Source organism: Panicum virgatum, chromosome 4K, assembly GCF_016808335.1.
Source record: "Panicum virgatum strain AP13 chromosome 4K, P.virgatum_v5, whole genome shotgun sequence".
NCBI classification, from domain to species: Eukaryota; Viridiplantae; Streptophyta; class Magnoliopsida; order Poales; family Poaceae; genus Panicum; species Panicum virgatum.
Genome location: NC_053139.1, coordinates 41,733,717 through 41,750,499, shown reverse-complemented (window position 1 = coordinate 41,750,499; position 16,783 = coordinate 41,733,717). Strand labels below are relative to the sequence as shown.

General features: G+C 43.5%; 2 protein-coding genes and 2 long non-coding RNA genes across 7 annotated transcripts; 3 read left to right on the top strand and 1 right to left on the bottom strand.

The window, feature by feature from the left end:
* Positions 1–494: 494 nt before the first annotated feature.
* On the top strand, positions 495–1,381 carry LOC120704892. Its single transcript, XR_005687721.1, has 3 exons — positions 495–1,064; positions 1,152–1,219; positions 1,328–1,381. It is a non-coding gene; the product is annotated as an uncharacterized LOC120704892 (long non-coding RNA).
* Positions 1,382–1,973: 592 nt separating this feature from the next.
* On the top strand, positions 1,974–2,916 carry LOC120704890. The gene is made up of 2 exons (XM_039989432.1): positions 1,974–2,385; positions 2,474–2,916. Exons 1-2 carry the CDS (start codon positions 2,271–2,273, stop codon positions 2,836–2,838), a joined length of 480 nt encoding a protein of 159 aa, XP_039845366.1. The 5' UTR covers positions 1,974–2,270; the 3' UTR covers positions 2,839–2,916.
* Positions 2,917–3,076: 160 nt separating this feature from the next.
* On the bottom strand, positions 3,077–11,547 carry LOC120704889. Of its 4 annotated transcripts, XM_039989428.1 has the most exons (12): positions 11,441–11,547; positions 11,289–11,360; positions 10,598–11,090; positions 9,740–10,105; positions 6,206–6,297; positions 6,059–6,105; positions 5,926–5,987; positions 5,331–5,424; positions 4,464–4,752; positions 3,582–4,184; positions 3,368–3,484; positions 3,077–3,284 (listed from the first exon to the last, which is right to left on the bottom strand). In XM_039989428.1, the coding sequence occupies exons 3-9, from the start codon at positions 10,985–10,987 to the stop codon at positions 4,472–4,474; spliced, it is 1,332 nt and encodes a 443-aa protein (XP_039845362.1). In that variant the 5' UTR covers positions 10,988–11,090; positions 11,289–11,360; positions 11,441–11,547; the 3' UTR covers positions 3,077–3,284; positions 3,368–3,484; positions 3,582–4,184; positions 4,464–4,471. The 4 variants fall into 4 exon arrangements, with proteins under 4 accessions (XP_039845362.1, XP_039845364.1, XP_039845363.1 ...); XM_039989430.1 differs by lacking the exon at positions 5,331–5,424; XM_039989429.1 differs by lacking the exons at positions 11,289–11,360; positions 11,441–11,547 and having other exon boundaries at positions 3,403–3,484; positions 10,598–11,042.
* On the top strand, positions 8,306–12,780 carry LOC120704891. The gene is made up of 3 exons (XR_005687720.1): positions 8,306–8,492; positions 9,517–12,348; positions 12,467–12,780. It is a non-coding gene; the product is annotated as an uncharacterized LOC120704891 (long non-coding RNA).
* The last annotated feature ends 4,003 nt before the right edge of the window (positions 12,781–16,783 follow it).

The window sequence follows — 16,783 nt, the reverse complement described above, 5'->3', positions numbered from 1 at the left end:
GATGCGAGCGGACGGACCTGATGCCCGTGACTGCAGAGCGCCATCAGCGGGCGTGATGGTAGAGGATCTCATTCCCCTTTGCGTCTTTCTCGGGGATCGTGAGGCAACACTCAGGAGCCGTTTAGTTCCCAAACAAAAAAAAATTGTGTGTCACGTTAACGGTTTGACCAGATGTCGGGAGGGCTTTTCGGACACTAATTAAAAAACTAATTTTCAGAACTCACTTGGAAACCGCGAGACGAATCTTTTGAGGCATTTGACCGCATCATTAGCACATGTGGGGTTACTGTAGCACTTATGGTTAATCATGCACTAATTAGGCTCAAAAGATTCGTCACGTCGTGTACATCCAAACTATATAATTAGTTTTGTTATTTAATTATATTTAGTGTTCCATGCATGTGTCCAAAGGGAAAGTCACACATTTCGATGTGAAAATTTCTGGGAACTAAACGCGCCCTCGTCCACACAAAATCCTGAACTCTTATAGTCTCCGTACACTGTCACCTTTTCAGTTCCCACCTTCAACAGTTTTCTTCCTCCCCTTTCCAAAACCTTCCACCCGTCCCGTTTCAACCCACCTAGCTCCGCCATGGACTCCATGGACAGCCCAAAGCTCGAACCCTGCACATCTTCTCAAGAGGAAAAGCTCGCCATCCAAGATAACAAATACGATCTACTGTGCTCCGGCAGTTCAGTCATACCTTCCAACTTTTACTGGAGGCATTCCATGACCGAGGAGAAGCATATCCAGATCTTGGAAGACCGTGGTCTGCTACCTCCGAAGGAGGTGTATGATCGGAAAGCTACACCAGGTCAGGAATTCCACAGCGAAAACACAAAAGAACTCGTGGTATTCGTTCATCATTTCCGTTGTGGATTCGGAGTTCACCCTTCCGCGTTCTTGGAACATATTTGCGATTTCTACAACTTTGAAACACATCTGCTCGTCGAACACATCTGCTCGGGGATCTGGTGATCGGGCCATTTCAACCAGGGCCTCTCCTGTTGTGACTTCCGTAACCGAAGGCCCTGTCAGAGATCCTCCACGTTCAGGCGATCAGGTACACCTAAGCACAGTTTTTGGGCGTTTGCTCGTGCAGTTTGCAAAAAATTCAAAGCAGAAACGAATTCAAAGGATCCATCGACAGGAACAACAGACGAGCACCCCGCCCCGACCTCGGCGTCGCAAAATAGCAGTATCCGTTCCTAGGGCACTGTAAGTTACCACAACCCCATCACTTTTGAATCAATGTAAGTATCTCATGCGGTAACATTTTTGTACTCATGATGCTTCATTTTGATTTTTTTCATTAATCAATTGCAGTAAACACTCTGACAAGCAAGAAGAAATAAGTTCGGCAGGGGCAGAACCAGGGCCGTACCGGCAAATTCGAGGGCCCTGTGCGAAACAATGGACTGGGCCTTAGTGGCTTAGTGCAGGATCGCGAATACCAAGCGATAGCAGCCGGCAAGCGCGATAAGCGCAATGTGCTGTGTGAAAGCACAAATGTTAGAAGTCACGCGTGTGACTGGCAGTTAAATCATCACAAAAGGTCTAATAACTATTTTTTTGTTCGGGAATAATTTCTTTTATTGCTGGGACAATTGTTATTGTTTGAGCAACAAAATTTTTTTCCAAAAAAAGTTTGTTTTAGCAACAAAGCATTGAGGGGCCTGGTTTATTAGGCCAATTTTAGGTTCAAAATATGGAATCCTGGAGAGGTTGTGGTGCTGTGATAGGTCCACTCGAGATCACACACCTGACCCCGAGTAGCACCCATGTAAAAGGAAGTGATACGCCTACAATGATTTATCTTTTAGGAGCAATTTGGGCCATATTTTGCTACAAATTGGATCAATAATTAACTAAATTAAAGTATTTACATGACTATATCTAATATTTTGGGGGCCCTTCAAATTCGGAGGCCCTGTGCGGTCGCACGGCCCGCACGGGCTTAGATACGGGCCTGGGCAGAACAGGACCCCCTCGAGCACACATGGGCCAGACAAATCACCCGAGCCCACCAAACAGAGCGGAGAACATAAGCAGAAATCACCCAAGCTCACCCACGCGAGGGAAGAACCTCCGCAGAAATCGCCCGAGTCCAACCTCCAGGTCATGTCTGTAGAAACCTCCAGCTCCAAAGACCCCCATCTACAATGAGCTGGCCCGATGCGAGGAAGTATGGCTTCAGTTGGAGGCTCGGGCTAAGGAAGCAGAGACATTGGCTGAGCAAGCAGAGGCTCAGGCACAAGAAGCAGAGGTCATGGGACGAGCAGGAAAGACCATGCTCGAACAGGCGGAAACTCGTAACAGACAGGTACAAGCTGAGTCCGCACAGCTGAAATCCTTGATTCAGACGGAGAAGATGGAGAAAGAAGGTACTCACGTCGATCATATGTTTAATAACTATCTATTTCTATATATAACATCTTGGCCATCCGGCTAACCACAGTTTGAATACTGCAGCCAAGCAGAAGGCCAATACTGTGCTCGAGCAAAAGAAAAAAGCACTCGAGCATCAAGTCAGACAACTGAAGAAGACCAACACTGATCTGCAGCACCAGCTGGTCGATAAAGAGAACGAACGGTCTGAAGCTGTTGACTTGTTCAACGAATCAGCTGTCGGAGTGTTACAATCCTGGACGCCTACCATGGACGTTACAAATCTAAACCGAGGGGATAATTCTGGTTCCAACCCCGAAGACATCGCCGCAACGGTTCGTCCTCTGATCGAACCATTTGTTGTTCAACTCAAGCTGCACCCAGCAGACGATTCTGATGAATCACAAATGTTAACTTCCCGATCAGAGTGTGCTGTAAACATGTATTAACGTTCGTATGACTGCTGTAAACATTTAAATCATGAACGTTACATGAAATTTGCGAGACAACGATCAGGTCTTTTTTCAGACGGCGTCAATAGTTTTTCGTCAATAGGATTGGAATAAAAAGACATATGCATTATAGATGGCGACGAATCACACTAAATAATTCCTATACGCGGGCTAAAATCGATGATCAGGTCATTTCCTATAATCAATTTGTTTTGGTCGAGACAGCGACAACGGATTAAAGAACTAAACATTAGAAGACAATAACAGAAGTGCTCAATTCATAATTAACTAACTGAACACAATAAACACCGAGTTCGTCAATCATAAATATGACAAAACACACTAAAACTGGAGACAATTCAAAATCCCTTGCCCGTCCTCCTTTTGCCAATTTGCATCTTCCGCTTGACAGCAAGACCAAGTTCCTCCGCTTTAGCTAGTGTCTGGCATTTGAATTTTTACAAAGACCATAAGCAATAGCATATATCGTAATGGTTGAGGGTTATCAGGGAAAAACAGAAGTAACCTGTTTAACAGTGATAACAGGACCAGGGTCAGCACCTTGGTCGCCACTCTCTTCAGAATAAGACATCCAAAGCTTGACCTTATCAAGCGATAATTTAATCTTGACAAGTTCCTTCTTCTGCAAACGTGCATGTATAATTTTACTCCTTTTTGAGTTACTGTATAAATTTTCCATAAGAACAGGTAGAACAAATACAACAAAATAAGATTATCACCTCCAGCTTCCCTTTGACACCCGAGGGACCGGCTTTTAGGCCGTCGATGTCGGACTTGACGTCCCTGAATGAACCGTTGATGGCCGTCGGAGTCGTGGCGCAGAGGTAGCCTCACTCCTCAGAAAGCGTCCATCGGGGCCACGCAGCTGACGTCGGGAGATGTGCTCGATGGGGGACGACGGCGCAGCGTTTGCCGCACTCGACAAAAACCGACCATCCGGCCCACGCTTCTGCCGCCGGGAGCTGTGCTGGCTCATCGTGATTGCGGGAGAAGCAAGATGAAACAAAGAGTGATTGCACCTGCATCTTTGTTCTTTTTAGGAGTAGAGATTAAAGATAATTTGGGTCGTCTCGTTGACCCACCTGCATCCCGAGCCATTGATCCTTTTAGCAAGTAAAACTTGATCCTAATTTGTACTACATAACATCAAGCAGGATAAAAACAAGTAACAACATTTTTAGCATCACAGCTGTCCACGTCTCACTCACACCTATCATGAGGTTCTAACACAAATACCAGATAAAGGTTGCACTCAGTTGCCAACATGACCAAGCTCATAGCTTAGCAAAAGACATCACCAATAGCAAATTTTCATCACGCACCTGCACAAACCCCAAAACATTTACATTATTTGGAGCAAATTTGCGTATGTTTACATCAAAAGTAAGATGAAACAAAGAGGCAGTACAACCTTAAACAGCAAATGTAAACTAATGAAATGCATAAAACAATTTAACAACTCTCAAGTCCTCCAGAGGAAAAAATTTCGTGCTTGGATGCAGTAGCATATAAGAAAAAAGTACATTATCAGAAAAATTCTTTATTTCCATCTGTTTATGTTGGACATGCATGTTAAAAAAACAAACACAAAGACAATTTACCTTTCTGCTCATGCATTCTTCAGCACCTTCAAGAGCTTGGATGCAGTAGCATATAATCTCCTGGATTGAAGACTGTTTGCTAGTTGTGGAGCTCTTCCCAACAATGACAATTTATGATTTGGAATTGGAGTCGAGCTTGAAGAGATACTTGGAGAGAAATCAAACTTTTCAATATCAGGAAAAGGCACAGCAACGGGTGCATACGGCGGGTATATCTTGACAGGACTAAATTTATCTTCATGTATGTGGGATCCCATCCTTTTCCTTTCGGTAGATTCTTTCTCTGAGTCTGTACCATATTGAATATAAATTAGGCATGAGAAAACCAAAATCAACCAGATTTCAACATGAATAATTTTGCATTACTAATTGAAGATATTATTTCAAAGATACATCATCTTTTTGTTAAATACAAATGATGTTAGTAGCATGCTTAAGCAACACTATAAGCTCTTAACCAGTTGATGCATGGGATGATCACAGCAAGTACTAAGCCTAAATAATTTCCTTCATCAGAGTCTTCCTTGTATGCAGCAAGTTAATTTCAGATGGAATAAATTATTCAGTAACACCTAAAAATATTAAAGATCACACTAGCTGGGTAATAACAACAATGTACAAGGCCCCATTTGTCTAGTCCCATATTGAATTTTTTTAGTTTAGCCATCTTATTTAACTAATTTTCCCCAAAAGGATGTGGTCAGGAGCTCTCCAAACTTTTTTTGCTTACATGCTTCCAAGTAATTTGGTCAAGAGCCTGATGGCAAACAAGCCATATTAGCACGATAAATATGAATAATAGTTGAAATAAAATTAAATCACTAATAACTCATTCTAATATAGAGGCAGGGTACATAGTTGCATTACTTCTTTTAGGGTACCTCAAACAAGTAAAGAAACCGAGGCATGTGGATGTTACAGGATAAGGATCGATAGAAGGGGGACTGGGCAGTGGTAATTTCTGTCAGGGAGAGACAAGAGGTGAGACGGGAACTTTACCTTTCTAAGACATTGTGTGCCATTATATGTGTTAGAACACAAGGAACCCAGGTTGGGGTTTTAGAACTGCTAGAGGGCAGCTTGGCTCTATGCTGCTTATTCATTATATAGGCAAAGTAGTTGATACAAAACTTGAGGGGCAAGAAGCTCCCACCTACTAAAGTGATAAAGCATAAAGCAGTAGATTCCTAATGGCTGAGCAAGTGAGCATAGCCTTAGTGGAAAACAGTAAACGGGATACAAAAGTAAGCATCAGGCTCATCTCCTAATATGTGCTAGCAATGGATAACTAAGAGATAACAAGCTAATCATGCAAATTACTAATTTGCCCGCACCTCGTTTTCCCACAGCAGAATACAATACCAAATGCTACTCCTTTGTGTGACCAGCACCTTATGTAAAAGAAGGAACTATGCAAGAAGAAATAAAAGAAAGAAATGCTCCAGCCATATATGATATGTACCTTTCCCTTTGCATCATGCAGGTTAGCTGTTTCTGTAATTGCCTTGGTCGTATCAACAAGCCCTGTTATCAACGAAACAATAGTAAGGACACATTTTATTAAATTTGGAACGGATCACAGAAGCCTGACAAACCTGTACGACGTAACTCGTTGCCAGATATTTTGCAGTCATAGGGGTGGCTTCAAAAACAAGTGGAAGAAAACCATCAAGTAATCAACAAACTAAACAAAGTATTTGCATAAAAAACATTTGTATGAAACAATTAAATTAAATTAGTACAGGTTGTTAACATCAATACTCCCTCTGGTTGTGCGAAACCCAAACCCCTCAAGGATAGATGAAACTCGATCCAGAACATTCACATGTGGCACCTGCATGACATAAAAGCTGTGTATGAGGTATTAAACAAAGAACGTAAGGGTATATATAATGTAGCAATCATACAACCAATGGTAGCAGAGAGATGACAGAAAGAACTAGTTGGAGGATAAATTTGCAATTCCTTACGATTTGGAAGGCAAAAGAAGATGCAGAAGCATCATTACAATGTGAGTCATGAACTGCATCACAGTCATGTATGTTTCCAGCTCATCTCAAAAGGTTGCAGCGAAAGCAAACACAAAATTGACACAATGCCAGAACAAGGTTAAATAAAATGGAACACACCCATACACTAAAGGAAAAGGTGTATTTTTCATCATTTGAATATTGCAAAAGTGTGATATTCATCCCTCATGTTTCATTTGGTGCAAATGAAGCCTTTAACTAACTAAATCAGTGCATTTATCATCCTCGCCTTGGTTTAATTATTATAGATTAGTGTTATATAACATCGGTTTAGGTCATGTAATAATCTTACCAATTATTGCTTAGCCACGTCTAATGTTTGTCAATCATTATAGGAGTTCGGCGTGAACCGTACCGTTAAATTTTTCTATATTTTTTCTTGTGGTATCCAATTTAGAGGATTATTAATTTTTTGTAGGCTTTTATATCTTTGATTCAGTATATTGCATCGCTATGCTACTCCCAACCAGATTAATACATGTTACAAAACAGACAGTGATCTTGCAAATGTGTTAATTCTTTGAAAGTTCATGTCAACACACAGCAGTTAAAAAGAATAAAATCTTAATATGAAAGCCTGTCAAACAGAAATATGCATTAGTATTCTCTCAATCGACGTGACAATTAACTGCATTCTTCTTGCTAAGATCAGGGCATGGAATTTTAAAGACAGAATTAGTATAGTAAAACAAAAGTATCTACCCTATATACCCTTAAAGTTGTATACCATACCCTCTCACAGATTTCTGTAGCGCAACAATGTACTGACTCAGTTTCCTGTTCCAACAACAGTCAGTCCACCAGCACTGTCGATCCCCGGCCTCTTCCCACTCTCCCAACGAAGACCGTCCACGTGTCCGCCTTCTGGAAACAACAAAGCCCCAACGCAACCACTCCTCAGCCATGTTAAGGGGTAATCTCTTTAGGGTTTCCCTCATGTGCTCTATATATTGTCCCCCTTTGGGCCTCAATAATATCAATTCAGTTGTGTCTCCCTTTATTCATAATATGGTACCAAAGCTCTAGGTTTGATCTAGCCACCACCCTTCATCCTCGCTGCGCTTCCCTAGGGAGAATCCATCTCGGCTCCTGGGTGCAGCCTTGTTGATCTTCGATCTTCATTTTTCTTTCTCTAGTCACGTCCGTCATCATGCAGCAGCAATCTGTCCATAGCAGCAAGCCAGCAAGTAATGTTTGGTCAGATCCAGATCTAGTCAGCCGCTGGTGCCATCATCCTCTCCTCTACCCGTCATCGTGCGTCACTCCACGCAGCCCGTCCCACCCCATCTGCGCGCGATCTGCATGTGATCTGTTCGATCCGCGGCTTTCGTCGCCTTTCATTCACTCACAGGGGCGCCCGCTCTAGAACAGTCTCCCGAGACTTCAGCTCCTCTGGCTCCGTCCGTAAGTGGCAGTGGTACTCTGTTCTGCCGTGCTGCTGCTCTGATCCAAGTCAGTTGGCTATTGCTACCATTCATGCTGCTTGCTGCTCCTAGTATATTGAGGCCCAAAAGGGGACAATATAGAGTACATGTGGAAAACCCTAGACTAGAGAGATTACACTAATACCATTGACTACTGTACCCTTGACAAGCCCTTCCACCTCTTCTCTTACAAAGGGATAAAAAAAAAGGAAAAATCTCCCTTCGCCCGCCCATGGCCATCGTCCCCATCATCGCCTCGCCCCTGCGTCGACCCCACCACACCGTGCGCTTCCGTGCCGCCGCCGCCTCCGTGGCTGCCTTCATTCCGCAACCCAGAGCGCACAAGCCCCCCCCAGCCCCCCCCCCCCCCCCCCCCCCCCCCCCCCCAAATCCAGCCCTGAGCTCCGCCACCCACTGATCCCACCGTTGCTACAGGCACCATGTAGCCCAGCCGGGCCGTCCACCCAACGTCGAAGCGCCCCGCGAGGCCTCAGCCAGACTCCTTCACCACCGGAGCCGAAGCGTTCAGTGGGCCTCCGCCGGATTCCTCCTCGGTCGGGTCGCTCTCACCCACGGTGCCGTACACCTGATTTCCACTGCCTTTGTTCTCCCACTCACTGTTTCCAGGCATGCATAGCTTACTTATTCCAATCAAAACTTTCAGTGCATACTCACATACTCTTCCTGGTTTCCTCATTACTTTGCTTACGTATGTATTTGATTTCCGAGGCTGCAAAATTAATTTGGGAATACAAAACAGTATGCTCCAGTAAATGGATCCATTGAGAGGTTCAATAAACTGAGTGGTAATGATTCATGATGCTTGAATCGATGTGCTACTGGGCCAGCTTCTAAATTGGGTTACTCAACGCTAATCACATGGAGAAATCTCTTTCTTTTTCTTCAAACGCTGTGTCGCTGTGAAGTTCCAACAATTACCAACCTACTATTGTTATTGTAACTAGGAGGATTCCCCGCGTGTTGCCGCGGGTATGAAAAGGGATATAAATGGGTTAGGATGTTAATCACTAAGAATCATGAGATGTATACATGCAGGAACATAGTATTATATAATGTATATATCACTAAGAATTAGTGGATTGCATGGTATGATGACGTGGACAATAAAATGCTTATGTATCTTGCTGACATGGACATTATAGTTGCATGTGCTAGTGGATATTGTTTGTGATATTGCATTGGTTAGTTGGACAACTTGCATGTTGAGATATATAGCTAGTGAGGCTTTGCTTAGTGGATGTTAATTGTATGTGATAGTGCATTGCATAGGTGGACAGCTTGCATGTTGAGAGAAATAGCTAGTGGTTGCATGTTGAGATAAGCTAGTGAGGCTTTGCTTAGTGGATGTTAATTTTATGTGATAGTGCATACTTAGTGGATGTTAATTACTTAATTGTATGTGATATTGTGATAGTGCATTGTCTAGGTGGATAGCTTGCATGCTGAGAGAAATAGCTAGTGGGGTTTTGCTTTATAAGAGTATAAGATAAGATAAGATTTCATATTCCTACTACACATTGTACTCCTCACTATGTCAAATTATTACTAACAGCTACCTATGTTATATGATCTTTACAGGATGCCCTTTCCACTGCTATTTCTGATGAAACACGCAACAAACGAAAGGTTGTCCTAGCTTTTGCAATATATACTTATGGAAACACAGGAGGTAGTTGGACGTTTTGTTGGTATTTTCCATCTTATATGTGTAGTCTAGAAAAAAATATTTTCCTTGTTTAAGAACTTGGTGAAAGGTAGATACTAGGGGTACTGCAAAGGCAACACGGTAAGAAAGACATACCTCTGAATGTGCCTGAATATATGCAGAAAGAAATTCACCAGCCTGGGAAATTATATCAATAAGCAGCGCTGTACAGTCCACTAGTGCTCTCTTTTCCTCCAGCTGCTTCCGTGAATTTCCATTTTGAGATTTCTCCCATCTAAGGGCAATAGAGCTTCTAAATATACGATGCATCAGAATACTAAATCCATCCTGCTTAACATTGCCGTTTATTTTGGATGAACATTCCCCACGGATCTGTTCTTGAGCTGCCAGTAATAAAACTGCGGACTGTATAAGCTTGCCATCCTCCATGTACTTCCAAAGCTCATCAACTAGATTATCTGTTTTTGTTGCAAGCAGTCTAGTTGTATCCAAGAAGATCTTCTGTAAAAACACATCAAGGAACGAAACTTAAATGTCTTTTCGCCACCCATATGCAAGCAAGCAATACTGACTAACTTCATATTTGTTACCTTGTTTCCTCCAACCAAACTAACTATGGATTAGGATTAGTTGATATACTTGAAAGAAATATTCACTTGCTGACTATCCTTAAACTAAATATAAGAATATGCTCTACAGCATAAATACATACAAAAGATAGCACACCAGAGATGTTCCATCTCTGACAAGCAGATATCATTATAACTGATTTGTGTTCTACGACATGGGACTCTCTTTAAAATAAATATAAGGATATGCTATGCTAACACATAAATACATAACAAAAGATAGCAAAGGAGAGCAGTTCCATCTCTGAAAAGTAGATATCATTATAACTGATTTTTTGTTCTATGACATGACCAGAACTACCTTTTATATCAATTATGCAGTGAGAATGGTATTTGACTATGTGTAGAGGGAAGTGGAACAAACCATTTCAGGTAGACACAGAAGATGGATAAGCTTGTAGATATAATTCTGATGATTCTGAATAGGATATAGATTGTCCTCTATATACTTATGCAGGCAAGTATTCTCAACTGCAACATGAAGTGGGAGTAGGTCCTCAATTATGTTAGCACCAATGGTGCGTACATTGGCAGATGCACCGTGACGGAAGAGTAACTTGATCATGTCAACAGAGAATCTTTCAGCAGCTTCATGGAGAGGGAAGTATCCGTACGGGTTAATGCAGTTTGGATTGGCATGCATCCCATTGAGCTCAGGTACCTTGCACTCCAATGCAACTTTCACACATCGTAGCGCATTATGACTGACCATGTGGATTAATGTTTGTGCAGTGATGGCAAAATCCCATGACATTTCCTAGCTTCTTGACAAATAAGCGGAGGAAGCTCCGGACGCTATCCTTTTCTAGGATGGGCCCCAACTCGGAAGTTATATCATAAAATTCATCACGCACCCACTAGATACATCCATGCACAATTGAAAAAGGTGAAAAGCAATCAGTTATCACTTTAACAGAGCAAAGCACAAAGGTCTTGTGGATGTGCATTTGTGACAATAATAGATACACTTTTCAGCAGTCAAAACTTAAATGCCCCGTAATACTACATATTTGAAATGAAATAACCGAAGGACAGCTGAGTTCTGCAATTTAAACCTTGGGAGTAGGGTCTGGGATGGTTATATCATTTGGTCTGGACTTGGCAATCAAAAAAGCAGGACGAAAAACCTAAAAGAGGGAAATATCAAAGAGTCAGGGGAGAAAATAGAAGGGCAGAGGAAGATTATACTGATGAGTAGTTGCAATACCTCCTAAACCTTCGCAAGATCCACATCTCCAGGGACTTTAACAGAAGGGCAAGGATGCCACACATTCTCAGAAAAAGCCTTAGGTTTCAATTCCATTGTTCTTTTGTCTAAAACAAGTTCAGTCTCAAGTAAGTCCCCACACTATATTATAATTTCATATTTTCAGCAATATAGTGTAATAAAAACAATGATCCTCAAGATCATGAGCATGAATACAAAAAAAGGGCCTTATATTAAAAAATGAAACACGCATCACTCAAACATATATTCAGTAAACGGAGAATACTATACTTGCTCCACATATGTGGATGATAACAGCGTTATTGTCTGGGCGCAGGCGCTGCGAGGAAGATCGGCGGTTCACAGCAACCAGCTCCACCGATGAATCTCCGCAAACGCGCTGAGAGAGAGCGGCGAGAGATGGAGGAGCTGAAAAAAGTAAATCTCACCGGCTCCTTCTCCCTTCTCACGCGGGATGGACGCCGCTGCCCCTAGATCCATGCGCTGCGGCTCCTCCTCCCTCCTCACGCGCGTAGCCGGCGACGGAGAAGCAGCCTGGTGGCCAGGAAAGACGGAGGGAGGCGGGGTGGCGATGAGAGGCGAGACGGCGCGGGATACCGCGATACCGTTCATCAGGCATCCAACGGCAACACACAGGAAGATGCTTTGCTCTGGTTTGGGCCAAAAACGTGGTGTCCGGCCTGCTTCCTAAGGCCTATTTGCATATGAACCTGAGGGGTAAAAAACACGCGAGACTGACGGGGAAAGGTGCCAGGACGACGAAAACGGCGCGAGACAGACGGAAAAGGGTGGGAGATCGACGGAAAAGGGCAGGAGGAGCCATTGACTGTCGCCTCGCCGGACGCCTTGCCGGACAGGAGAAGCTTCCCTGCACTGTGATCTTGTGTGTAAGTCTGACTATTGACTAATATTGTTTACATCAATTTACAACTCTACTCAATGTGGTAATATTGTTTCCTGCTACTTTGAAGCCTCGACTTCTGAAATTTTTCTTTGTTCCCGCAGGTCATGTGCAGTAGTTGCCTTCCTTTTGCGATGGTGAATACTGGCAGCCCCTATTGCACTACCGTTGGTGGTACAACACCTGGGTGGGCAAACCCCCCTTCCAGCCGTGGCCTGGCTCTTCGGCGGCGGTGGCGGCGATGAGCGAGCTGCGATACGGTGTTGTGGGCGGCTGCGGCGGCGAGACGACACCAGCATCAACATTATTTTTTTCTTTTATGTGTATAGCAAATAGACTTGTAGTAATAGTAATCTGGGCTATTTGGTTATGGGCCGGACGACCATCATGGCTAAACGTATGGTCCAATTTGCTTGTTTCTCAATTGTGCCGTCAGATGCTGATCTAGTGGCCAGCAACAATCTACGTGCTTCTGAGGTACCTTCAACTACTTCAGAGGAACCGGATCGGGGGTAGTCTTAGTGGGAGCAGTGAGGACGGCGGTGAAGAAAGTTCTTGGTGCTCCGGCTGCACTAGCCGTGGGATCCCGGTGTCGGCTCCCGAGAGTGATGGGCCTTCTCGAGTCACCTCCTTTTTTTTTGCCAATAAAGGCAGTCCCAACGCAAAGAAACTAGCACCAGTTTCTACGGCATAGGATAGTGTAGCAAAAAACCATCCTTCTCAATGCCAAATTTTATCCTAGCGTCTGTGTAAAAGATTGACCAATCATACATCGTCGTCTTCTCGGATTGTATGTGCACAAACTGTAGGGAAACGGGTAGGCTACGCTAGCATCACTACCGCATAAACCCAAAATACTTGCGAGTAGAAATCATAGATCGTTACCACTAGACGCGCAGCGCAGCGGAAGAAGTCGCGCGTCGATGTAGAGGAAGTAGTCGATCACGTCCCACGAACCGAGCTCCTCGTACTTGATCCCAGCAGCCGATCAGCGCAGCAGTCGCAGCAGCGCCTCCACGGAGTCCACACGTACGGGGATGAAACGCCGGGCGTCGGTGTGCTAGCACCGCACGCACGGCAAGAGCGGCGGCCGAGAGAGAGGGAGGGGCGGCGGCTAGGGAGGTGGCGCGGCTCAGGTCATCGCCCCCCTAGCCCCTCCCTCATATATATATAGGGCGTACTAATGGGTTTCTATCTCATAGGCCCATTAGTAACCCTAATCCCTCTTAGATCAATATCCACTTGGGCCTTTAAACCGTATTGTGATGATGGGCTCTTGGGCATATCACCAACAATCTCCCACTTGCACTAGAGACAATCATACATGTAAGCTTTCCAACATTCCAAACCCCTTAAGTGTGTGACCCGTTAGGTTCATGTGTAGGTGGTCGTGATCGGAAATCATTTCCGAATCACAAGTCAATAGCGGCACCTAGCAGGGCATAGTGATTCACAAATACACATAAAGATCATATCGGCCGAACCATAGATATACTCATACACCGATCCCTTTGCCACACGATACCAGTCAAGCTCAAAGCGAGATGCGTGCCACCTTTGTGATAGCTCGACCATTCTCTCGATCTAATAGTGGATTCTATTCATAACTAACCTTTAGTCATCATGATTAACTCTTTAATCACTTTGGCATGGCCATGCACTTTCAAATCCAACTATCTCGAGGGGCCCAGAGATATCTCTCCCGTTATCTAGGAGGGGCAAATTCCATCTTGATCCGCTCACATCCCATTCCATGTTTCATGACATACCTGTAAGCTGTTTTTGTAACTACCCAGTCACGGAGTAGCGTTTAGCAGCCCCAAGATGCACCACTACACACAGTGAGAAACAATGGCGATCTCAGGTCTAAGGATTCAGTAGGTATAACACTCAAGAACAACTGATGGCACATACAAAATAACAATCCCAACATTGTCTTGGAGTGGGTCAATCCAACACCATGTTCACCAACATGTGTCCACATCATTAATCCGATATCTCCATATCCATGATCCGTGAAACATGATCATCAATTAATGCATGTGCTAGTCTCAACGTCGTTGTTGTCCCACACAACGACATAAACTAGGGATAATTTAGAATCATATCATTTTCAACAAAGAGTTTCACGAACAAGTCACATACTTGATAATCAATGTAAAATAATCATCCATGGAACAAATAACAATTATTTATCATTACATAAACATACTCATGACACAAAATCTCCCACGCACACTAGAATCACTGATGTAAGTATCTAATACCCATAGATCTCATGTGCGCCTCATGCTTTGGTTGTGGGAGAGGCTTCGTCAACGGATCAGCAACGTTTGAATCCGTGTGCACCTTGCAAACCTTCACATCACCTCTCTCAACAAAGTTACGGATGAGGTGATACTTTCGCAGTATATGTCTGGACTTCTTAGTTGTTCTAGGCTCCTTTGCTAGTGCAACGGCACCACTATTATCACAATAGAGGTCCACTGGACTGGACGCACTAGGAACAACACCCAAGTCAGAAACAAACTTTCTGATCCAAACAGCTTCTTTTGCAGCTTCGGAAGCTGCAATATACTCGGCCTCTGTCGTCGAATCAGCCACCGTATCTTGCTTGGAACTCTTCCAGCTCACTGCCCCACCATTGAGGCAGAAAACAAAACCGGATTGCGATTTGGAGTCATCTTTGTCTGTTTGAAAACTAGCATCGGTGTAACCCTTTACAAGGAGCTCATATTCGCCTCCAAATATTAGGAACATATCCCTAGTTCTTCTCAAGTACTTAAGGATACTCTTTACAATTGTCCAGTGAGGTTCACCGAAATCTGACTGATACCTGCTCGTAACACTTAGAGCAAAGGAAACATCTGGGCGCGTGCAAAGCATAGCATACATGATCGACCCTATGGCTGAAGCATAAGGAATCGTACTCATCCTCTTTTGCTCATCAGGTGTCGTAGCACACTGACTCTTGCTTAGAGTAATGCCATGTGACATTGGCAAGAAACCTTTCTTGGAATCTTGCATATTGAACCGATTCAATATCTTGTCAATGTACGTGTCTTGGCTCAATTCAATTAGCCTTTTTGATCTATCTCTATAGATCCTAATACCCAGAATATAAGCCGCCTCTCCTAAATCCTTCATCGAAAAACTCTTTTTCAATGAGGTTTTAACGGCTTCAAGCATTGGAATATCATTTCCGATCAGTAATATGTCATCCACATATAGGACCAGAAACACAAATGCGCTCCCACTAGCTTTTTTGTAAACACAAGGCTCATCTTCATTCTTGATGAAGCCAAACCCTTTGACTACTTCATCAAAACGAATATTCCAACTCCGAGATGCTTGCTTCAATCCATAGATGAACCTCTGAAGCTTACATATTTTCCCAGCATTTTTAGGATCGACAAAACCTTCAAACTGTGTCATATACACATCTTCACTTAGATGTCCATTAAGAAAAGCGGTTTTGACATCCATTTGCCATATCTCATAGTCATAATATGCGGCAATTGCTAGGAGAATCTGAACAGACTTTAGCATTGCGATGGGCGAAAAGGTTTCCTCATAGTCAACACCTTGAATTTGTCGGAAACCTTTCGCCACCAATCGTGCCTTATAGATGTGAACATTTCCATCCATGTCTAATTTTTTCTTAAAAATCCACTTACAGTCGACAGGTCTTACACTGTCAATCTGATCGACCAAGTTACAAACTTGATTATCATGCATGGATTTTAACTCGGATTCCATGGCTTCAAGCCATTTGTCGGAGTCGGGTCCCATCATTGCTTCTTTGTAGGTCAAGGGCTCATCATTTTCCATCAATAATACATGGCGCTCCTCCGTAATAAGGAGGTTGAGCTTGTCAGTAGCGCGACGTGCCCTTATAGATCTTCGTGGGGCTGGTGCCTCAACTACGGGTTGTGCAACATTTTGCACATCCCGTGGATCTTCAGTGGGTGCTGAAACAGTTTCGGGTGTTTCCTGAATTTCTTCAAGTTGCACCTTGCTCCCACTAAATCCTTTTGAGAGAAACTCCTTTTCTAAGAAAACACCATTGCGAGCGACAAACACTTTACCTTCTGCCTTATTGTAAAAATAATATCCTTTGGTTTCCCTAGGATACCCCACAAAGAAACATTTGTCTGACTTTGGAGTGAGCTTATCTGACATCAAACGTTTGACATAAGCCTCACATCCCCAAACATTGAGAAAAGATAATCCGGGACGCTTCCCAGTCCATATCTCATATGGTGTCTTCTCAACAGACTTACTTGGAACCCTATTCAGTGTGAACGCAGCAGTTTCAAGAGCATAACCCCAAAATGACAATGGAAGATCAGCTTGGCTCATCATGGACCTAACCATGTCCAACAAGGTTCGGTTCCTCCGTTCGGATACCCCATTCCATT

What these genes read in the sequence shown, in the direction of transcription:
- LOC120704890 (XM_039989432.1), top strand. Translation starts at nt 2,271, where the DNA reads ATGGGACGAGCAGGAAAGACCATGCTCGAACAGGCGGAAACTCGTAAC. An exon ending in GGAGAAGATGGAGAAAGAAG is followed by an intron (nt 2,386 to 2,473) that starts GTACTCACGTCG and finishes TGAATACTGCAG; the next exon opens with CCAAGCAGAAGGCCAATACT.
- LOC120704889 (XM_039989428.1), bottom strand. Translation starts at nt 10,987, where the DNA reads ATGTCATGGGATTTTGCCATCACTGCACAAACATTAATCCACATGGTC. An exon ending in TTCTGTGTCTACCTGAAATG is followed by an intron (nt 10,106 to 10,597) that starts GTTTGTTCCACT and finishes GTGTTTTTACAG; the next exon opens with AAGATCTTCTTGGATACAAC. An exon ending in TTTGAGGTACCCTAAAAGAA is followed by an intron (nt 4,753 to 5,330) that starts GTAATGCAACTA and finishes AATATGGTACAG; the next exon opens with ACTCAGAGAAAGAATCTACC.